This window comes from Chiloscyllium punctatum, chromosome 37 (assembly GCF_047496795.1).
Source record: "Chiloscyllium punctatum isolate Juve2018m chromosome 37, sChiPun1.3, whole genome shotgun sequence".
In the NCBI taxonomy this organism is placed as follows: domain Eukaryota; kingdom Metazoa; phylum Chordata; class Chondrichthyes; order Orectolobiformes; family Hemiscylliidae; genus Chiloscyllium; species Chiloscyllium punctatum.
The window spans coordinates 42,384,381-42,408,697 of NC_092775.1; the positions used below are offsets into that span (position 1 = coordinate 42,384,381).

At 41.3% G+C, this 24,317-nt stretch overlaps 1 protein-coding gene across 6 annotated transcripts in view; it reads left to right on the forward strand.

Moving 5' to 3' along the window:
* The window catches only part of slc17a9b (solute carrier family 17 member 9b), a 61,662-nt gene extending 40,109 nt beyond the window's left edge, over positions 1–21,553 (forward strand). For 4 of the 6 annotated variants that reach the window (XM_072556673.1, XM_072556674.1, XM_072556672.1 and 1 more), the window contains 3 exons: positions 2,010–2,065; positions 12,826–12,855; positions 19,544–21,553. In XM_072556673.1, the coding sequence (XP_072412774.1) occupies positions 2,010–2,065; positions 12,826–12,855; positions 19,544–19,686 (229 nt within the window). In that variant the 3' untranslated portion in view covers positions 19,687–21,553. Of the gene's footprint in view, positions 1–2,009; positions 2,066–12,825; positions 12,856–16,446 lie in introns of all 6 variants that reach the window. The other 2 variants (XM_072556676.1, XM_072556677.1) reach the window with 2 other exon arrangements.
* Positions 21,554–24,317: the final 2,764 nt, after the last annotated feature.

The following is a 24,317-nucleotide window of genomic DNA, read 5'->3' on the forward strand; positions in this document are numbered from 1 at the left end:
ACAAAAACAAATGCACATAAAAAGATCCTATTGTATTATTGAAAGGTGAGCAGGAAAGTTTTCACAATGCCCTGGCTAATGTTTTCCTTTCCAACAATACCTAAACTAGGTGTCATTTAGATCATAGTTCTTTGTGGAAATTTTGCTATATGTGATTTGGCTGCCCCAATGTTGACAACACAGAGTACATTTCAAGAAGATACTTTGATGCATCTGAAATGCATTTAGGATTTCTGTGCATGTGGCTGGCATTATGTAAATGCAGGTTGCACCTTGATTTTCCTCAGTCTAAACAATAGCTATTATCTTTTAGTATGTGGTGAAAAGACCATACACATACTGCCTTCTTTAACATTTTACCTGGTTTTACCTTTAACATTTTACCCTCTTTAGCTGAACCTCATTTTTTCCAAATCTTAGAAAACCTTTGGGCTCTGAATTGATTTTCAATCCAATATTTCTTCATTTCATCTCGAACATCACTCATCACCATTCTTGCCTCAGTCCATCTAAGACTGAAACCCTGCTCCATACCTTTCTTACCTCCAGATTTGATTGTTGAAATGCTCTCCTCCAATTTGCTTTCAACCAAAGTGCTGCTCCCTGTTTCCTGTGCTGCTTTCCTAAATTCCTGCGCTGACCTGTCTTTCTTCAGTGGGACACCCGCACCTACCAATCCCATCACCCCGTGGCCTAACAGTTCAACACCCCCTCCCACTCTGTCAAACCATTACTACCGGATGCCTGGAGGAAGAACGCCTCATATTCCGCTTTGGGACCCTACAACCACATGCAATTATTGTGAATTTCACCAGTTTCCTCATTTCCCCCTCGCTGCACATTATCCTGGTCCCAAGCCTCTAACTCAGCACCGCCCTCCTGACCTGTCCATCACCTTTCCCATCTATCCATTCCACACTCCTTGACCTATCACCTTCTCCCTCATCTTCATCTACCTATCACATTCCCAGCTACGTTCCCCCCAACCCAACCCCCCTCCCATTTACCTCTCAGCCCTCTGACCCACAAGCCTCATTCTTGATGAACAGCTTATGCCCGAAACATCGATTCACCTGCTGTGCTTTTCCAGCACCACACTCTCGCCTCAGTGGTATCACTGACTTCTGTGTGAGAGCATTATGGATTCAGGCTACATTCCAGAATATAAATATGTAATCTCATCTGACATCTCATCCCTTAGAGGGATTGCTAGATTGTTAGAGGTGCTCTCGCCTTTCAGTTGTTACATTAAACTGAGGTTGCTTCTGCCGTTGAGGTAGATGTAAAACATCTCATTTTAAAGTAAACTGGTATCACATCCAACATTAGTATTTTAATCCTAATCTATTCAATCAGAGGATGTGGGTATTTATTGCTTTCCTATTTCTGGGCATTTGTGTGCAAAATGGCTGGTATGATTGCCTGAGAAAATAACATTTCAAAGATCAGTCATTAGCTGTGAAGTGCTTTACATGTCTGGATTACATGAATAATGCTTTTAACTGCAAGTCTCTCTTATCGAACATTACATTGAGATATTGCGTACCTGATCAGGTGGTCAGGGATAATTCCACGGTATTTTTTTCCCCTCAAACAATGACAGTAAAAAACAGATTATCTGGTTATTTATCGCAGTTGCCATTGTGGGATCTTGCTATTTTCAATTTGTCTGCCACATCCCATAATAGCAAATGCCCTGCAGGAATTCCATTGATTGTAAAGCACTTTAGAATGCCTGAGAATGGTTAAATGTACAACAGCACTAGCTTGTTAGTTTTGTGTAGATAGTAACAAATCATCTTCACAAGTAATTCAAAATATTAAATTGAGTTCTAATTTTGAAATTGAAATTTTGAATAAATGACTAAAGGAGCTATTGTCTAAAGGCTTGCAAATTTTATTTACCTGATCGAGGGTTAGTGCTAAACAGATTTAAGTTTATTCTAGATGAGTGCGTTGTGCAAACAAGTAATGGTTGAAGTATTGTTCTGTTCTCTTTGTTTTCATAGTGGGGTATCTGTCAATGTTCAAGATTTAGCACCATCCTGTGCTGGTGCACTGTTTGGTAAGTAACAGTTACAAAAACATTTGCATAGCTATGCATATCTTCTACATTCTGATGTGATAATAGATATATATCAGAGGTTAATGATCATTCACAAGGCCCAACCATCATTCACCTACTTTCTAATTATGAGTTTACAGTGTGTGAAGTGATGTGTTTGAACCTCCATTTAATCACTTTGGTAAAAAGCATGATAGGCTGAAATCAAAGGACAAAAAGGCCAATCAGTCCATCACATTAGTATTGTCCTCTGTAAGAGCAGTTCAGTTAGTTCGATTACCCCCTCCTTTGTTGTGGTTCTGTTTGCCGAGCTGGGAATTTGTGTTGCAGACGTTTCGTCCCCTGTCTAGGTGACATCCTCAGTGCTTGGGAGCCTCCTTTGAAGCGCTTCTGTGATCTTTCCTCTGGCATTTGTAGTGGTTTGAATCTGCCGCTTCCGGTTGTCAGTTCCAGCTGTCTACTGCAGTGGTCGGTAAATTGGGTCCAGGTTGATGTGCTTATTGATTGAATCTGTGGATGAGTGCCATGCCTCTAGGATTTCCCTGGCTGTTCTCTGTTTGGCTTGTCCTATAATAGTAGTGTTGTCCCAGTCGAATTCATGTTGCTTGTCACCTGCGTGTGTGGCTACAAAGGATAGCTGGTCATGTCGTTTCGTGGCTAGTTGGTGTTCATGGATGCATATAGTTAGCTGTCTTCCTGTTTGTCCTATGTAATGTTTTGTGCAGTCCTTGCATGGGATTTTGTACACTACTTTGGATCAAGACACTCTATACAATCACACAGGAATTCTTGGATATCATCAGAAATATACACATAGACAAGGAAGAAACCATGGTCTCATTCGATGTAATGGCACTGTTCACCTCTATCGACAAAACCCTAGCCAGAGAAACAATAGCCAACCTGCTGGATATACAGAACAGACAACAGGACATTGAACCTATCAACAAAGACGGCATACTCAAACTACTGGACCTGTGCCTCACAACAAAGTTCACATTCAACAACCAAATATATGAACAAATCAATGGCGCACCCATGGGCTCACCCATCTCTGGACTCATAGCAGAAGCAGTAATGCAAAGATTAGAACAAACAGTCTTACTGCAAATTCAACCCAAACTCTGGGTCAGATATGTGGATGACACCTTTGTAATCATTAAAAACACAGAAATAGAGAACACACACCGGATCATCAACGCCACACTCACAGGAATCCGATTCACGAGAGAGGAAGAAAAGGACAACCAACTCCCTTTCCTAGACGTGATGGTAGAGAACACTGAACGGAGAATTCACCACAAAGGTATACAGGAAAGCCACACACACAGACCAAGTCCTAAACTACAAAAGCAACCACCCCAACACACACAAAAGAAGTTGCATCAAGACACTATCAAAAGGGTCACAACACACTGCAGTACACCAGAACTGCAAAAAGAGGAAGAAGAACACCTATACAATGTATTCGCCAAAAACGGATACCCGCGCAATTTCATCAACAGATGCCTAAGGGAAAGACAATGGAATGAGGACATGCCGCAGCCCAAAGGACTGGCCACACTACCATACATCAGGAGCATTTCCGAACTAACAGCCAGACTACTGCGACCATTAGGACTCATAACAGCACACAAACCAACAGCCACTGTCAGACAACAACTCACCAGAACGAAGGACCCAATACCCAGCATAAGCAAAACCAATGTAGTGTATAAAATCCCATGCAAGGACTGCACAAAACACTACATAAGACAAACAGGAAGACAGCTAACGATACGCATCCATGAACACCAACTAGCCACGAAACGACACGACCAGTTATCCTTCGTAGCCACACACACAGATGACAAGCAAAATGAATTCGACTGGACAACACTACTATTATAAGACAAGCCAAACAGAGAACAGCCAGGGAATTCCTCGAGGCATGGCACTCATCCACAGATTCAATCAATAAGCACATCGACCTGGACCCAATATACCGACCACTGCAGCAGACAGCTGGAACTGACAACCGGAAGCGGCAGATTCAAACGACTACAAGTGCCGGAGGAAACAGCACAGAAGCACTTCACAGGAGGTTCCCAAGCACTGAGGATGTCACCTAGACAGTGAATGAAACGTCTGCAACACAAATTCCCAGCTCGGCAAACAGAACCACTACAACGAGAGATGGCATGGTGGGCGGCATGGTGGCACAGTGGTTAGCACTGCTGCCTCACAGCGCCTGAGACCCGGGTTCAATTCCCGCCTCAGGCGACTGACTGTGTGGAGTTTGCACGTTCTCCCCGTGTCTGCGTGGGTTTCCTCCGGGTGCTCCGGTTTCCTCCCACAGTCCAAAGATGTGCAGGCCAGGTGAATTGGCCATGCTAAATTGCCCATAGTGTTAGGTAAGGGGTAAATGTAGATGTAGGGGTATGGGTGGGTTACGCTTCGGCGGGGCGGTGTGGACTTGTTGGGCCGAAGGGCCTGTTTCCACACTGTAAGTAATCTAATCTAATCTAATCTAAAACGAGCACCCGAGCTACAAATCTTCTCACAAACTTTGAACCCACTCCTTTGCTGTAACTCTCAAATTCGTTATCCAAATGCCCTTTAAAAGCCACTATTCAATCTGTCTGCACCAATCACTTAGTGCATTCCAGGTCCTAACTATTGCATAAAAATGTTTTTTTCTTCTGTTGCCCTTTGTTCTTTTTGCTCGTTCCTCTGCCAAAGACAATAAGCTTTATTTCTTCTCTCTTTCTTTCTGTGTCTCTCATCTCTTGGTCTTTCTTGATCCTCACCCCCACTGTCCAATGTTCTCTCAACCTCTTCTCTTTTAGGAAAACAAGTCCTACTTTTTCAGTCTATCTTCGTAATGACCTAGACCTTATTGTTTAGGGTACAGTTTCAAAGTTTACTAACTACACAAAAATTGGAACTACTGTGCATTTTGAGAAGGATAGTATGGAACTTGAGAAGGACATCAATAGTATTGGGTATTGGGTGGACAAATGACAAATGAAACGTCATCCAGACAAGTCTTTCTTTGAAATGAAATCTTTCAGTTTAGATAAAAGAATGCAGTGATATGATATAATATGATAGTTTAGTTCTAAAGAGGATCCAGGAGCAGGATCAGGAGGACCTGGCTGTATATGTGCATAAATCATACAAGGTAGCAGGAAAGTATACATTAAGCTAGGCTTTATTAACTGGGGCAGAGTGTGCAAAAGCTAGGACATTTTGTTAAACTTGTATAGAACATTGGTACAGCCTCAACTGGAGTATTTCATCCAGTTCTGAGGGTCTCACTTTAGGAAGGATGTGAAATTAGTAGATGGGCTGTTGAAAAGATGCATAAGAATGGTTACAGTGGTGTGGAACTTCAGACACGGAGATAGATTTGACAAGTTAGAATTCTTGGAGAAAGGAAGGTTGAGAGGTGGTTTGATAGAGGTGTTCAAAATTGTGATTGGCCTGGACACAGTAGATAAGGAAAACTATCCTCAGAGATAGAAGATTGAGAAACAGAGCACAAGTTTATCAAAGTAGAGTCACTTCAAATCTGGGCATTTCAGTTAGTAGAAATTTACTCCAGTACCCACGAAACTTTTATAGGTATTGTCTTATTTCTTAAATAATTTCCCCCACTTTCAGTTACACCAGTTCACCTATGGATTCAGTGCTGAACTTAAGCACCAGTACAATGTATTATATTTCATGGAAGGGTGAACTGTTGCCTGTCCTAGAACCACTCCTCCACTGATTGCAACAAAGGTTGAAATTTTAAAAAGTGTTTAAAAGGAGTTCTGTATCAGAAACACACCAGCCATGTTTCTTTAGTGAACAAGCACTGTGTGGTTTATTATAAAGAAAATTTATACAAGCAAAGATACAAAGGTTATTAACAAAAGAGTTTGAATGAGCAAAAATATATTAACTACCCTTCTTGAAAACTTGTATGGACACATTGAAAAGTCCTATGTATGAGAAAAAAGACACTGCAAGATGTTATCTTAAAAATACTTTGGCCAAATGACAATTAAACTCAGCAAAAATAATTATTCCTGATTGTTCCAAGTATCAATTTGTAGCGAAAGACATTTTGTATACACTAACTATTGGCACTGAGATAAGTTGCTGAATTGGTGGCTGATTTCTCTTTACTGGTGATAATAAGTTTGATTCCAGAATCTTCTTTTAGAACCCTCCACGAGTGGTGAAAAGGTCTTTAAAGTGTTTATGGGTCTTATGGGTGACACGGTGGCACAGTGGTTAGCACTGCTGCCTCACAGTGCTAGAGACCTGGGTTCAATTCCTGCCTTGGGCAACTGTCTGTGTGGAGTTTGTACGTTCTCCCTGTGTCTGCGTGGGTTTCCTTCGGGTGCTCTGGTTTCCTCTCACAGTCCAAAAATGTGCAAGTTAGGTGAATTGGCCATGCTAAATTGCCCGTGGTGTTAGTTGGAGGCATAAATGTAGGGAAATGGGTCTGGGTGGGTTGCTGTTCGGAGGGTCGGTGTGGACTTGTTGGGGCAAAGGGCCTGTTTCCACACTGTAAGTAATCTAACCTAATCTTAACGTGTTAAAAGTTAATTGAGTGCTTAAATGCCACCTACGTGATGATGTCTTTTGATCAGACTCAAGATGAACTTGTATGAGACAGACCTGAGGCAAATGCATACCTAATAGTCTCTATAATATTGTAGACAATGGTTCATTATGTGTAAATAATTGCAGTGTTGCAATAAACTTCATATTCGAGTCAAAACGTATGGTGCTGGAAGAGCGCAGCAGGTCAGGCGGCATCCGAGGGCATAAGCTTTTCATCAAGAATGTGGAGGGGCGAGGGGGCTGAGAGATAAATTGGGGTTTGGGGGTGGGGGGGAAGGTAAGTGGAAAGGCGATAGGTGGATGCAAGTGGGGGTAATTGTGATGTGTTGGTGGGGAGCGTGGAGCGGCCGGGTGGGAAGGAAGATGGACAGGTATGACAGGTCAAGAGGCTGGTGCTGAGTTGGAGGGTTGGATCTGGGATGAGGTGGGGTTACGGGAGATTTGGAAACTAGTGAAGTTGATGTTGATGCTATGTGGTTGGAGGGTCCCAAGGTGGATGATGAGGCGTTCTTCCTCCAGTTAGTGGGTGGCTTGGATTTGGCAGTGGAGGCAGCCCAAGACTTCCATGTCCTTGGCAGAGTGGGAGAAGGAGTTGAAGTGGTTGGTCACATGGCAGTGGGGTTGTTTGGTGCGTGTGTCCCAAAGATGTTCCCTGAAATGCTCTGTGAGTTGGTGTTCTGTCTCCCCGTTGTAGAGGAGACCACATCGAGAGCAACGGACACTATAGATGAGGTGGGGGGATGTGCAGGAAAATCTCTGCTGGATGTGAAAAGATCCTTTGGGGCCTTGTACGGAGGTGAGGGGAATGTGTGGGTGCAGGCTTTACACCTTGTGTCATGGCAAGGGAAGGTGTCAGGTGTGGAAGGTGGATTGGTGGGGTTGTGGACCTAACAAGGGAGTCCTGGAGGGAATGGTCTCTGCAGAACGCAGATAGGGGTAGGGAGGGAAATATATCCCTGGTGGTGGTGGTATCTGTCTGTAGATACCACTGCTCGAGCCACCGAACCCACCGCGTGCCTTCCAGCTATCTCCCCCAGCTTCATCCCCATCCCCTATTTATCTGTCAGCTCCCTTTCCCCTCCACATTCCTAACAAAGAGCTTATGCTTGAAATATCAACTCTCTTGCTCCTTAGATGCTGCCTGACCTGCTGTGCTTTTCCAGCACCACCCATTTCAACTTTGATTCTCCAGCATTTGCAGTGCTCACTTTCTCTTAATTAATATCACATTATTTACTCAACAAGCGTCTTCTAGTTAGGCCAGAATCTATCCTCTCTCCACCCTGCAGGCACTCTGCCTCTATTCCTGGTGAAGGGCTTTTTCCCGAAACGTCGATTTTCCTGCTCCTTGGATGCTGCCTGAACTGCTGTGCTTTTCCAGAACCACTGTAATCTAGAATCTCACACACACACACACACGCATTGTGGTATACACAGTGACTAGCAATATTTCTAAATGGTGCAAACTAAAAGAAGTTAAACAAAAATAAAGTACTGAAGATACTGGAACTCTGAAATAAAAGCAGAAAGTGCTGGAGAAACTGAGCAGGTTCCACAATATCTGTGCAAAGAGAAACCGAGTTAACTGTTCAGTCCAATCTGACTTCAGTGAGAAAGTGGTAGGTTTGTAGAAAAAAGTGGGGTGGAGCAAGTGGAATAGAAGGGAAGGTTAGAGAGTGTGACATTACAGATTATGTGGGTCACAGAAGAAAGGATAAAAAGAATGATAATAGTTGTAGAGATGAGGGGTGTGTCTCGAGTATGTGTTAATGGAAAAACATCTGTGCTGAAGGCAGAACAAAGAAATCTAGACACTAGGGAGGGGGAATATAAGGGAAGGAAAATGGAGGACATGATGTTCATTGTCTGAGCGTTTTGATCTCACTGTTGAGTCCAGAAAGTTACAAAGTGCCTAAGCAGTAGATGAGATGCTATTCCTCCAGCTTTTGCTGGGTTTCAATGGAACAATGCAGCAGACCTGGCACAGAAAAAAATGGGCATGGGAGCAATGCAGTGTCTTCAAATGGCAAGTGACCAGAAAGTTGCGGTCATGCTTGTGGACTGAGTAGTGGTCTTTCACAAAATGGTCACTCAGTCTGTGTTTGATTGCTCCAATATAGAGGAGTCGGGACATTGTGAGCAGAGAATACAGTAGACTGAATTCAACCTTCTTTCAGTCTATTTGTGACAATGTAACAAAGACTTGGTCAGAGTAAAGAAAAAGCAGACAGACCTGAGGCAATTGTACTCTGAGCCATCTCTTTAGTAATGTAAGTCATATTCATGCAATCTGTAAGCAGTTGTTGAAAATCAATTGAGTTCATATTGTTTACTCATCTAAACACTGTCTTCATCCATGCTAGAATCACTAAAGCCTTGAAGGCACCCACACATACAAAGCTATCTGGTGTGTTTTCTTTTTATGAGGATTTTCAGAGAAGCAGAGAGAGAGTGTGTGAAGGTTTGTTGCTCTTTAACCAAGTTATCTCTGCCAATGTATTCAAAATTCCTTGCATCCACAAACTGGATAATGTGATCTAACTATGACAGTATTGTAGATGTGCAAATTATATAATCCTTACACTGTGGAAGCAGGCCATTTGGCCCATAAGTCCACACTGACCCTCCGAAGAGCATATCACCCACCCACCCTGTAACCCTGCATTTACCATGGCTAATCTACCTAGTCTGCAATCCCTAGTCACTATGGGACCATTTAGCATGATTCTGGATTAGTGGTGCTGGAAGAGCACAGCAGTTCAGGCAACATCCAAGGAGCAGCGAAATCGACATTTCAGGCAAAAGCCCTTCATCATGGCCAATCCATCTGCACATCTTTGGACTGTAGGAGGAAACTGGAGTACTCGGCAGAAACCCACATAGACACAGGGAGAACTCCACATGCAAGGCTGAAATCAAGCCTGGGTGGCTGGCGCTGTGAGGCAGCTACCATTCTCATTGTCATTGTAGTGTCTTTGCTGTTGCAGCCAGTACCTTTTGCTTTGAAAAGTATCTATTTTCAAAAATTCAAGAAATGCATTCAGTTCTATTGTACATTAATATTTGGATCACATATCTTCATAACAAAGTATCACAATCTTCCAAGTTGTCATCTGTACATTTTGAAATTGAGTCTTGTACACCCATCCCTAAATTCTTAATGTACATCAAGAAAAAACATTGGTCTTGATACTGATCAACTACACCATGAATATACTGGACCATTCTGTTCAGACTCACAAAAATGAATGTATTTTCGAGTGACTACCTGGAACTTGATAATGGATTATTTTTCATTGTCATTAGGCAACTGAAATCTACTAAAGATTCCTATATTTGCGCTAATATCTAAAAGCTATTACTCCACAGTGATTACTATACTCAGAACAGCTTTCAGAATCAGGAAAGCCAAAAGAATATGTAGGGAAGACAGAACATAAAGAACTTCCAGTGTGCTATGAATATAAGTTTTGTAAGATCATTCTGGATTTTAAGATTTGTTTTGCTTGCACCAATTGAATTTTGTCCAGTTTACTGCTGAAAGGCAGTTCTAAAATACTAATTTAGTAGTCTTTAGACAGGCTGTGTTATTTTATAATTCAGTTTACACCCCACCAGCACTTGTATAAACTTGTACAAATGTGGAATTTTAAAGTACCAATTTTTCCCTGACTATTAAGCATGTATTCAGTGGTGGGATGTTCATTTTTTCTTCCTGACATCGAACTAATAATTTTATTCCTGCTGAATTAGTAAAATAGTTAAGCTGGTTATTGACAAAGAAAAATGCAGTTGCTGGAAATCTTGGATAAAAAGAGAAAATGCTGTAAATATTCAGTAGGTCTTGCACCAACTGTAGTAATAAAAGTGGAGTTGACAGGCAGTATTTAATGCAGATGATTGAGAGCTTGCTCACTGGTTAGAGAGCCTGTGAAAGCCTTTTGTCCCTCTTTCTGGAAAGACCAGTCACATTAAATGCCAATCAGGCATGTAGCTGGGTAAAGGGCCTTTCCCAGGATTGCAAATGCTGGGGGCGCAGGTCCTGCACCAAGATCAGTGGTCGGCTGCTCTATATTGCTGAGCAGCGTCACCAAGGACACAGTGGCTGCTGTCGGTAATGCATCCACCCAAAGTCAGAATGTAGAAACGACTAGGCCGAGAGAGTCCTGCAGCAGCAGCAGCAGAAAGCTGACATTTATTGGTCTGCCTTTTTGCAACCCATGATCACCCTTGATCAAGACATATACCTTGACCCACCTTGACCCCTCTCCCAACAAAAGCATGTGACTCTGGCAGGTTTTGTATTTCAGACTTCCCATATAGTAAGACCTGCTGCCCGCTGTTGTCTGTCTAATAATGGTAGGTGGTTGTGGCCTTTAAGTGGATGTAAATTGCCCACTTATGGCGCAATTTGGGTGATGCAGGAAGTTCATCTATGAGCCTTCCCATTCCAGACTTCACCAGCAGTGGGGTCCTTACTCATCTATCTCCCACCTGATTAAATGCTCTCATCCGCCACAAAACCCAATACCAGGAAGAGTCATAGAGTCATAGAGATGTACAGCATGGAAACAGACCCTTCAGTCCAATTCATCCATGCCGACCACATATCCCATCCCAATCTAGTCCCACCTGCCATCACCCGGCCCATATCCCCCAAATTGTTCCTATTCATATACCCATCCAAATATTTCTTAAATGTTCAATTGTACCAGCCTCCACCACTTCCTCTAGCAGCTTGTTCCATACACGTACTGCCCTCTCTGTGAAAACGTTGCCCCTTAGGTCTCTTTTATATCTTTCCTCTCTCACCCTAAACCTATGCCCTCTAGTTCTGGATTCCCTGACCCCAGGGGAAAGACTGTCTATTTACCCTATCCATGCCCCTCATAATTTTGTAAACCTCTATAAGGTCACCCCTTAGCCTCCGACGCTTCAGGGAAAACAGCCCCAGCCTGTTCAGCCTCTCCCTATAGCTCAAATCCTCCAACCCTGGCAACATCCCTGTAAGTCTTTTCTGAACCCTTTCAAGTTTCACAACGTCTTTCTGATAGGAAGGAGACCAGAATTGCATGCAATATTCCAACAGTGGCCTAACCAATGTCCTGTACAGCTGTAACATGACCTCCCAACTCCTGTACTCAATACTCTGACCAATAAAGGAAAGCATACCAAACGCCTTCTTCACTATCCTATTTACCTGCGACTCCACTTTCAAGGAGCTATGAACCTGTACTCCAAGGTCTCTTTGTTCAGCAACACCCCCTAGGACCTTACAATTAAGTGCATAAGCCCTGCTAAGATTTGCTTTCCCAAAATGCAGCACCTTGCATTTATCTGAATTAAACTCCATCTGCCACTTCTCAGCCCGTTGGCCCATCTGGCCGAGATCCTGTTGTAATTTGAGGTAACCCTCTTCGCTGTCCACTATACCTCCAATTATAGCGTCATCTGCAAACTTACTAACTGTACCTCTTCTGCTCACATCCAAATCATTTATGTAAATGACAAAAAGTAGAGGACCCAGCACCGATCCTTGTGGCACTCCACTGGTCACAGGCCTCCAGTCTGAAAAACAACCCTCCACCACCGCCCTCTGTCTTCTACCTTTGTGCCAGTTCTGTATCCAAATGGCTAGTTCTCCCTGTATTCCGTGAGATCTAACCAGTGAGGAGATTAAATTCTCTCGTGGTTCAGCTCAATAACATTTTAGAATGATCCATCGCTGTTCTAATGAAAAGTTAAAAAGTTGAAATGTTGGGTTGAATTTATGGGTCGTCCATGGGCAGGAAACCAGGTGAGGGACCCCATGAATTAGGGCACTATATGCCATTTGGCATGCTCTCCATGGTTCCACCTTGTGGCAGGTGGGTGTGTCAGATGGGTACCTGACCTGTCACCCAATTGATAACCTTAAAACAGTGATTAATGCCTAATTACATCACTTTGCCTCTCTGGTTGAATGGTGTTGGGTGAACCAACCTTCAGCATATAATCCAGCTCATTAACTCTGTTTCTGTCTCCACAGATACCATCAATCTGATTACTTTTTGTGATGTATCTCATTTCTAATGTTTTTCTATCATCATTATTTAATCATGCTTCTTGGAGAGTAAAGTCAAAATCTGTAGATCTTTAACCTTTTTTTTATAATTATTTAGGTGTTATGAACACTGGTGGAGCGTTATTTGGTGAGTTTTGTTTTTACTTTTACATTTGGGTTACCACTATATTTTGCATAATTGATTTTATACATACATAATATCCATCATTAAGTCCACAAAAACATAGACTGTAATGTATTTATAGAGCTGATATATCCATTCTCACCGTTTTGGTATTTGAAATTTGTGGCCACAATGATTGCTTCCTTTCTTTCCATTTAAAGGAATTACTTAGTATTGCTGCAACATGGAACCATAACAACTCATCCCCAACTGGTCTATGCTGGTATTCATATGCCACAAACATCCTCCTGCTTTTAATTATCCCTCTGACTCTGGTATTATGTCTTCATGCTTGGACTGACTATTAAGTGTGTCAATGCTATCTGGTATCAGGTACTCCATGTGGCAGCATGTCCTAGTTTCTCAATGCTTTCTGAATAGAGAATTGTTTCTAAATTCTTGTCGATCTTTTAGTAGCTGTCATATTTATGAGGCCTTGTTCAGTAGTCATGCACAAGTTAGAGTAGATTCTCTTTTGGATTCTTTCATACTCATAAAGACCTTTATCTCTCCTCTCCTTATTTTTTATCTATTTCAGGATTAACGTGACAGTCTGTATTGCAAATTATGTTGAATAATTTGTTTCTGGTGATAATATAGAAACTATCTTGACAAAGTATATTGAGTGCAGTCAGGTAATTTGGGGAACTGAAGGAAATAAATGTTATAGTATATATGTGATATATGTTCTATAATTGTCCAGAAAACCTACAGCAAACATGTGATGCTGCAATGTCCAGAAAATCTCAGACACTGTCTCATGTTCCTTGCTCTCTATCATATAACGCCCTGTTCCAAAAGCCTGAAAGACAGCTGGCTGGTTTGCTGTATTGGTGCACAAACAAAAATTAGTATAACCTTTAGGAAAAGTCACTTTTAGTCTGTAGTAGTTAGTAATATTCTTCCAAGATGATAACTTCTGAATGTTATTTATGAATTTTTTTTAAAAAGTCTTATTGGCTTGACCCCCACATTGTGTATTCATTTATTGCATTTAATGATATATTCCCAGATGCTTTCAAGATCACATTCAATAAATACCCTTCTATATAAATTTTCCGTTTTCGAAGAAATCTTAAATAATATACACTCTCTCCGAATTGCACATTTGGAGAGTGACTTAGTGCAGCATTCCTGTTTCCAAGCAATGGCTAGTAAGAAAATGAGGAAGGAGCAGGAAAAGACAAAATAGGTTTTGTGTCTTTTGAATTCAATTTTTTTTTCTTTTAGGATGACCTCCAGACAATGAGCACTTAGAACATAGTAAAGTACAGCACAGAACAGAATCTTCAGCCCACAATGTTGTGCCGAGAATTAATCCTAATCTAAAACAAAATAACCTAACCTATGCACCCCTCAATTCATTGCTGTCCATGTGCCTGTCCAGCAGTTGCTTAAATGTCGCTAATGATTCTGTTTCCACCACCACCGCTGGCAATGCATTCCAGGCGTTCACAACTCTCTGTGTAAAGTACCCACCTCTGATGTCTCCTCTTTCCCTTCCTCCTAATATTTTAAAACTATGGCCCCTCGTGGCAGTCAATCCTGCCCTGGGGAAAAGTCTCTGGGTATTGACTCTATCCATGCCTGTCATTATCTTGTACACCTCGATCAGGTCACCTCTCTTCCTCCTCCTCTCCAGAGAGAAAAGTCTGCAACAGCCTCGATACTATTAATGGCAGCTCTAACTTTTGTGTCATCGGCAAATTTGCTAACCCCACCCCTCAACCTCCTCATCCAAGTCACTTATAAAAACTACAAAGAGTAGAGGCCCAAGAACAAAGCCCTGCAGGACACCACTCTCCACTGACCTCCAGGCAGAATACCTTCCGTCTACAACCACTCTCTGCCTTCTGTCAGCCAACCAATTCTGAACCCAGAGAGTCAAATCTCCCTGTATCCCATACCTTCTGACTTTATGAAAGAACTTACCATGGGTATCCTTATCAAATGCCTTACTGAAGTCCATATACAACACATCCACTGCCCGACCTTTGTCAACCTATCTCGTCACCTCCTCAAAGAACTCAATAAGATTTGTGAGGCATGTCCTATCCCTCACAAAGACATGCTGACTGTTTTTAATCACACCATGCTTTTCCAAATAGTCATAAATCCCATCCCTCAAACTTCTTTCCAAAACCTTGCTGACCACAGACATAAGACTGACTGGTCTGTAATTGCCAGGGATGTCTGCATTCCCCTTCTTGAAAAGAGGAACAACATTCACCTCCCTCCAATCCTCCAGTACGACTCCCATGGAGAGTGAGGAAGCACAGATCTTCGCCAGTAGCTTAGCAACCTCCTTTCTCGCTTCCCGGTGCAACCTAGGCTAAATCTGGTCTGGCCCTGGGAACTTATCAATCTTAATTTTTGCCAACTTCCTCAATCTCAATCTGTTCAAGCCTGTTTCCCGGCTCCTTGAAGTTCTCATTCACAACAAGGTCCCTTTCCTTCGTGAAAACCAAAGCAAAAAACTCGTTTAGGGCTTCTCCTATTTACTCAGACTCCACACACAAGTTCCCTACCTTCTCCCTGATCATTCTCTTATTCCTCATGTATGAGTAAAATGCCTTTGGGTTTCCTCCAGGTGCTCTGGTTTCCTCTCTCAATCCAAAGATGTGCAGTTTGGGTGAATTGGCCATGCTAAATTGCCTGTAGTATCCAGGGATGTGTAGGCTAGGTGGAATAGACATGAGAAAGTGAGATTTATAGGGATAGAGTGATTGGGGGGAGGTGAAGGAGGCAGTGGCGGGTCTGGGTGGAATGCTCTTCATAGACATGATCGGCCGAATGGCCTGCTTCCATGCTGCAGGGATTGGTGAATTGGCCATGCTAAATTGCCCATAGTGTTCAGGGATGTGTAGGCTAGGTGCATTAAGTTAGTTGAAATGGAGAGTAATAGGGCAAGGGAATGGGTGGGATACTCTTCAGACGGTCAGTGTGGACTTGTTGGGCCAAATGGCCTTTTTGCACACTGTAGGGATTCTATGGTGATTCTATGATTCTATGATCACTGTGAAGCAGAAGTTATCACAGACAAAATTAACAGTGGTGCTAACAGGCCACTGTTCACAAAACTAATGCAGGATCACACAGACTGCACATGGCGTGCAGCTGATTCCCTCTCACCTTGAACTGAAAGTATTCTGCAACATGCTCTGTGCAATGCTGCCTTTCAGTGATATGTCACTGGGTATGAGAAGATTTCAGTAACATAGAAAACATAGGAATAGGTTTAGGCCACTCAGCCTCTTGAACCTTTTCCGACATTGACTGAGATCATGGCTGATTGTGACCTAACTCTACCTACCTGCCTTTGGCAGGTACTCATACAGCACTGACAATCACCCACTGTTTCTTTGTGACATGTCTGACGCTGCATTCCTTGGAATCAAGTCCAACTCGAAGTCTCATGGAGAGGCATTCCATGGCCCACCTTGTCGGGGAGCTCCATTTCTGACTGTATGGGGCAGCATGTGAAACTTTCATCAGACAGTGATGTGAAGGCTGGCAGCTCACATTACAAAGACCTTTCTTATGTTCCACACACAGGTTCATTGAAAATGTGACTGATGGATCCAGCCCCAGTAGGGGCTATATCACTCTTATTGTAATGCAACAAAGATGCAGGGAAACAAAAGATGAACAGATGTGTCAGCAAACCCAGGACCAGCAGCAACTCCAGCAGATGCTGAACAGCATTTACTTAAAGAGGTTATAGCTGCTGCGTGCAGCAGGATGACAAAGGAGGCATAGGAGGTCCAGAGTCCATCATCTTCAACGAGTTTTCTCTGGATGAACAAAATGCAGTGTTGCCAAAGACTGAGGATGTCCTAGACACCACTATAGACAAGGCTGAGTGCTGGAGTGGGACAGACCACCTGAAAGGGTGGGTAGTCATTCTATCCCAGTGGCTGTCAAGATGATTGTTACATTGAACTTCTATGCAACTGGCTGTTTTCAAGGAGCCATTGAGAAATTTTGTGAGATCTTTCAATTCTTCATTGCATTTCCCCTTGATAAGGGCAATGCTGAGTTCAGGCAGTAGGCTTTGCCAGCCTAGTTGGCTTGCCATGTTCAGTGTGCTGTAGACTGTACACACACACACTGAGGGTACTATATCATGAGGCAGCTGACTTCATCAATAGAAAAGGGTTTGATTCCATCAAAGAGCAACTCATCTGTGATCTTTGTTACCACATTCAAAGTCTAAGTGAGGTTGGTGGGGGAAGGGCTTGCTGTTGAACGCAGACAGAATGTGCAGCCTTACTCTAGCACGCTGTCCTCAGCACAAAGCAGGCAAAGCAGGGATGTGATGGAGGCTGATGAGCTGGGAGAGCAGGAATTGTTCTTTGAGGAAGAAGGTAAGGAGGAGCAGCACCTTCAGCATGAGAGTGCTGCTTCATCAAATGCAACAAGCCTTACATGATTGAATTGACACTCGGGGGTTTCAGGTAGATGAGAGCAGAGTGCAGTGATCACTTATTGATAGTGAATTGGTTGTTGCTTGAAAAGAAGCCGTCTGTTTCTGCTCTGTCCTGACAGTCAGAAACAGCTTCTGCTTGACTTTGTTTTGTTTGTTTCTGCTGTTGCTGAATAAAAATGAATGTTTTGAACCAATTGAAGGCTCTTCAGAATATAATGGACCCACACTGAGCAATGAGAAGATACTGGCCTAGGCTGGGCATTGGAGAAAAGGTAACACTCACTTAGACATGATTGTAAGATGGGATGAGGCTAAGGACAGGTAAATTCTTAAAGAGCAATATATGTAAAACAATGCAATGAAACATCAACAATGCCACCTGTGTCTTCTGAGATGCATTGGTTGCAGTTACTCTCCCTCTATGTGTACCATGAAGACAAATTTGGCCTGCCAGCACTTGACCAGGTATGTGGCTGAGCTCTAATGATGGCACTGGTGCCAAGGATCCTAAGATCTTCCATTGCTGGGACAACTACTTACAGTGAGTGGGAGAATAGGATGAGTGCAGCATCATAGGGGCATGATAGATAAGTAGTGAGGCCTAAAATCTCTCTAGGCCTGACACAAAGTAACACTCTGAAAATGACATTCAAACAAATTCTGGTAAGCCTTTTAAACTTATAGTTTAAATTTTTTAAACTTTTAAATTCAATTTTTCTAGAAACGGACTAGTTTCTCACTATCTACTCTGTCCCAAATTCTTATGATTTTTGGTATCTCTATCAAATCTTGTCTCAACCTTCTCTTTTCGCAGGAAAACAATCTCACAGAAAGAGTGGAGAATTTGGATTTGAAGTCCATCATCTTTTCTGCACCCTCTCTAACCCATTGCCATCTTTTCTAAAGTGCGGTGCCCAACTCTAGAGACTAGGTTTAAAGCATATTTATCATTACTTCTTTGCTTTTGTATTTTGTGTCCTTCTTCATAAAGCATATGGTGTTGATGCTTTAATAACTTTTTTCTTGACCTGCCTACCACCTTTGATAATTTATGCAGATATACACCCAGATCTGTCTGCTTCTGCATCTTACTTTGAATTGTAGACTTTATATTCTTTCTACTAAAATAAAACACTTCATGCTGCTGCGAAATAAAATCCATCTACCATCCTCATCCATTTCATCAATGTGTGTACAGTGTGGGCGGCACAGTAGCTCAGTGGTTAGCACTGCTGTCTCACAGCACCACATTCTAGGTTCGATTCCAACCTCAGGCGTCTGTGTGGAGTTTGCACATTCTCCCCATGTGGTTTCCTCCAGGTGCTCCAGTTTCCTCCCACAGTCCAAAGATGTACAGTTCAGGTGAATTGGCGATGCTAAATTGTCCATTGTGTTGGGTGCATTAGTCAGAGGGAAATGGGTCTGGGTGGGTTACTCTTCGGAGGGTCGGTGTGGACTGGTTGGACCGAAGGGCCTGTTTCCACACTGTAGGGAATCTAATCTAATCCTTTCGAAGTTCTGCCTCACAGCGCCAGAGACCCGGGTTCAATTCCCGCCTCAGGCAACTGACTGTGTGGAGTTTGCACGTTCTCCCCGTGTTTCCTCCCACAGTCCAAAGATGTGCAGGTTGGGTGAATTGGCCATGCTAAATTGCCCATAGTGTTAGGTAAGGGGTAGATGTAGGGTTATGAGTGGGTTACGCTTCGGCGGGGCGGTGTGGACTTGTTGGGCCAAAGGGCCTGTTTCCACACTGTAAGTAATCTAATCTAATCTAATCTAGTCCCATCACAGTTCAAAAAACCTGCAAGTTTTAGATCATCCACAAATTTTGAAATTGTGCCCTCCACTCAGATGTAGGTCATTAATATATCAGAATGGGTAGGGTTCCTAACATTGACTCGTGGGGAACTCCACTATTAATCTTCCTCCAGTTTGAGGAAGGAAGTCTCTTTTAAACGTAAAGGTGTAACAAATTGTAGTTGAACTGTGCCTACTTTCTGTAGATGGACTCTTGTATCCTGACTTGAATAAATGAGTTTTCGATCATCGACTTCAAATTTTGTTACTAATCTTGTACCAATGCATATGAAAATCATGCCCGATGCAAAAATGGCAGAACGACCAACTTAAATGGGGCACCAGAGATTTATGTTGAGCTACTACACGTGCTTTCTTTCTTCTGTGAACACCAACATAGTTAATTTTATTTTCTCTTCATTACAGGCGTTGCTTTAGTCTACTTTGCAGGTTACCTCATTGAAACTTCAGGATCCTGGCCATCAGTTTTCAGCTTGATCAGCATAGTCAACACATTTGGCCTTTCTATCTTTATCATCTTTGGTCAGGCTACACGAGTAGACATTTAATTAATGGCAATATTTCAGACTGAATTTCAAAGTTGCTGAACACAGACTTCAAGAAGAAAGAGAGAATATAGTTTTTAAAATATAAAGGTTCTGACCAGTTATACTTGGTTTGAGGAACTTATTATTGTAATTTGTTTATAAACAAATTGCTGCTGAAGTCCTGTTTTGAAAAAAAAAACAAGACTTAAATATACACAAAATCATTTATGCTATTTTTAGTGATTTTATTTGTTGGAGAGATGCTATTTTTACATGAATAAACTATTTATGAGAAATAAATATATAAACTTATAAATATATAAACTTGACTTGTCAGAAGACGTGATACAAGATGTGTCTTCTTAAAGGTGGATGCTGACAGAGAGCCAAGCATAAATTCTGAAAAGATGTAACTGCCCTATGCTGTTCTTCAGTTGTATCAGCTGTTTTTTCATTGACTCCATGCTTACAAGTGCACATGGAATTTTTATTTCCAATTAGCATAATAACCTAATACCAGCATTAGTAATAAATGTTAGATTAATAAGAATTTTCATTTCTGAATCTTGCAGCTTACAAGTTTATCGTTTTTATATTCCAGTTTCTGGACCTATAACTTGTGATGAAAGCAGTATATTATACGATTTGGATCCAAACAGAGGCTGATAGCTAAGAGTCAGTTCTGTGAAGTTTTTTTGTAAAAGGTTAAAAAGCAACTTAGAACAGTGACTTAAATACATAATTTCCAGGAAGCATATGATGGCAATTAGGTGTCTGGTAGAACCCTGTAATATTAGTGAATAAGATGTTTATACTATTAGGTTTATGGAAGGTAGAGTAAACACATTAAGGCAATTGGTTTAGTTTTACTTTAGAACAGAGGTTCAATTTTGTTTTGGATCAGAAGAACTCAGACTTCCGTGCCAAACATAAAACAGTTTCACCTCGCAAAGCAATTAAGTCAGTTCACAGGATCCAGTGAGCTCACAGAAATCCTTTTTAGTGTATGAAGCTTCAAAGCCAGGAGATTCTGGATAACTGCTGTTAAGTTGTGCAGATTGAAAAGATTTCAGTCATAAGAATTTTGAGAGGTTAATGCCAACAGATTCAGAAAGGACAAAACTATCTCAATAATAGAAGTGAAAGAAACTGTAAAATGCCAATTAAATAAAGTTTTAAAAAAACTGAGATAGGAGTGATATTTCTCAGGGATTAAGTCTCTGTAATAGATAGTAATGGGAACAGGTTGAAACTTTCCCTTAAAATTTGTCCCTTTAAAATCCACTCATGCAGTTAATTATTATTATGCACATTCCAGAATATTTCATTTAGTGTTTATCACTGAGTATAAAAGCGGCAACTGTCTTTTATGTGTCCTGGTGATAAGAAAGTCTGGCACCAAGCAGCTATCCCAGTCCAATTTTTATCATATTTGCGTGTGGTATTTTCTGACTGTTGCCTTGTCAACTCAGTGAAATGCAGTTCATTTACAGTCTATGTTACATGTATATCACAGTATGAATTGAAATGTGCAACTTTTAAAATTTATTTTTGCATGCTTTCACTTTCTGCTTTTGCAATGGGAACAGCAAATCCACATGGCAACTTCAGTTTTAACATCGGATTACTGCATAAAATAAGAATAACTAGTTTCAATCCACTGTGTTTGTATTTATAAATATCTGTATATTCAGAATCAAACACTTATGTTTAAATGCTATCTGTAATTATTCAACTTTAACTTGCTTGCAGTTGTAAGATGCTTAAATAATAAATCATTTCTAAATCATTAACTTTGCAGATAACGATTTATCTTCTGGCCAAGTTGAAATATTTGAACTGTTGCTATTTTGTAGAATATTGACAATAAAGTTTTAATTGTATCTTATGGATTGCTGAATTTAGAGTCTGTCCAATGACATTTTTTTTGCAGATTTACCATATTAAAAATTTACAACTGATCCTTCATGCTTCATTTAAAAGAACACCTTTAATCATTTGAAATTGTTTTCAATGTTATAATACTGCTGAAATTAATACTTCTTAAAAAAATTAGTGTCAGTAATTCTTAAATCAAATATGCTTTTTGAAAATTCAATGGACAATGTAATATCTCAGTGTAAAGTATTCCTTAAAGGATGAACAGTGTCAGTTCATTTTACTTTCCAGAATGGAAAAAGTTGAATTCACCCTGCCTGATCTGGAATAGATATAGGCCCCTCAAGGAGGCTATCATTAAAACTGTCTCATTTTCATATTTTTCTATATACATGTGTGCTGTCTTTTTGACAGTTTGTAATTTTTTTAAGCTTTAATGACTGATACTGCTTATCGTTATCTGATTGAGCTTCATAATAAAATGTCCCCTATATTTTTGCTATATAGAGTCATAGAGATGTACAGCATGGAAACAGACCCTTCGGTCCATCCCGTCCATGTCGAACAGATATGCCAACCAAATCTAGTCCCACCTGTCAGCACCCGGCCCATATCCCTCCAAACCCTTCCTGTTCATATACCCATCCAAATGCCTTTTAAATGCTGCAATTGTACCAGCCTCCACCACATCCTCTAGCAGCTCATTCCCTACACATACCACCCTCTGTGTGAAAAAGTTGCCCCTTAGGTTTCTTTTATATCTTTCCCCTCTTGCCCTAAACCTATGCTCTCTAGTTCTGGACTCCCCGATCCCAGGGAAAAGACTTTGTCTATTTACCCTATCCATGCCCCTCATAATTTTGTAAACCTCTATGAGGTCACCTCTCAGCCTCCAACGCTCCAGGGAAAAAGCCCCAGCCTGTTCAGCCTCTCCCTATAGCTCAAATCTTCCAACCCTGGCAACATCCTTGTAATTCTTTTCTGAACCCTTTCAAGTTTCACAACATCTTTCCAATAGGAAGGAGACCAGAATTGTCCGCAATATTCCAACAGTGGCCTAACCAATGTCCCGTACAGCCACAACATGACCTCCCAAATCCTGGACTCAATACTCTGACCAATAAAGGAAAGCATACCAAACGCCTTCTTCACTATCCTATCTATCTGCGACTCCACTTTCCAGGAACTATGAACCTGCACTCCAAGGTCTCTTTGTTCAGCAACACTCCCTCGGATCTTACCATTAAGTGTATAAGTCCTGCTAAGATTTGCTTTCCCAAAATGCAGCACCTTGCATTTATCTGAATTAAACTCCATCTGCCACTTCTCAGGCCATTGGCCCATCTGGTCCAGATCCTGTTGTAATCTGAGGTAACCCTCTTCGCTGTCCACTACACCTCCAATTTTGATGTCATCTGCAAACTTACTAACTGTACCTCTTATGCTCGCATCTTGAAAGACTGATACAAACTAGTTATCATATGTTGAATCTGGGGCATTCTTTTCAGGAGCAGACAAAACCCACCAGAAATAAATTCACAGGACATCTGTTCTCACACCATTATGTTATTTCATGTAACATACCAAAATAAAACATGCAGTCTACACAGTACTGCTATATATAATGATTTTGACTTCGACTTCTATGCTTTTGTTATCTGCTGCAATTTTTGGTGTCGAACCCCATGAATAGCCAAAGCAAAATATGCTTTCGTTGACTGGAGAACTACACCATACAGCATGTAAACATTTTTTTCTGTCTAAGCTCCTTGGAACTTTTCGTATTTTTTATATCTGAGAGCTTTTACGTTGCCCTGTTCCAATCGAAAAAGTAAATTTTTTAGCCTTTCTTCATAGCTACGATATTTGATTCCTGTAAAGTTCCTGTGCCATGGTTATAATGTCCAGCCTATATTGGATGCATGTATTTCACAAATTGTCACTAATTAATATCTTACATAATTTCAACACCATTTCCTTGCATTTATATCCAATACCTCATGTCCATTTACTTTTTTTGTATATGAAGTTGAATCTTTAAGAATATTTGTATTATTATTCTTGAATGCCTATTCCTTTTGCCAAAGTGTATTACTTACATTACCTACCTGATTTGTGAAGGTATATGCTGACCTTCCTTACAGTTTATAATGTTTTCTAACTTGAAATCAGCAAATCTGATGCAAGGAAAATTGAAATTAAGGCTAGAGACTTGTAGGTACTGCTGAGCATCTGAGGAGGGTCTTAGTCCAGTAAGATTTCAGATCATTCAATTTTAATGTCAGTCAGGAACTTTGATAGCACAATTTGGGATTATTGTGGGACACAGAGGTGAAACTAAGTGTTGATATACAGAACAACCTTGATAATCTAAATCAGACAGGCGGGTGTATTTTGTTCAGATAACTGACTGCTCGGATAGCTGATTGTTATCATGTTTTTACGGGACCTTGAGATCTTGTTTGGATAATCTGAAATTTGGATAACCGAGGTTGTTCTGTATACATGTTGAACTTTAACTTGTATAACATTGCTGAGTATCAGCACATTAATGAAGAGGGCATGAGAAGGAACCTTTTGCCACACTAGGTATAATTGTGTAACAGGTGAAGAGAAATTGTTGGAGAGATGTGTTGCCTTCACTGTGAAAATATGCATGAATTAGGATTCAGGGCTGTGTTGAAAGTGAATAGTAGATGGATTGTTTGATGGCAGTACTGTTCTGAGAGCAGAGTTACCCAGGATTTTACTTCTGACCTTCTTTAAGATTGTTG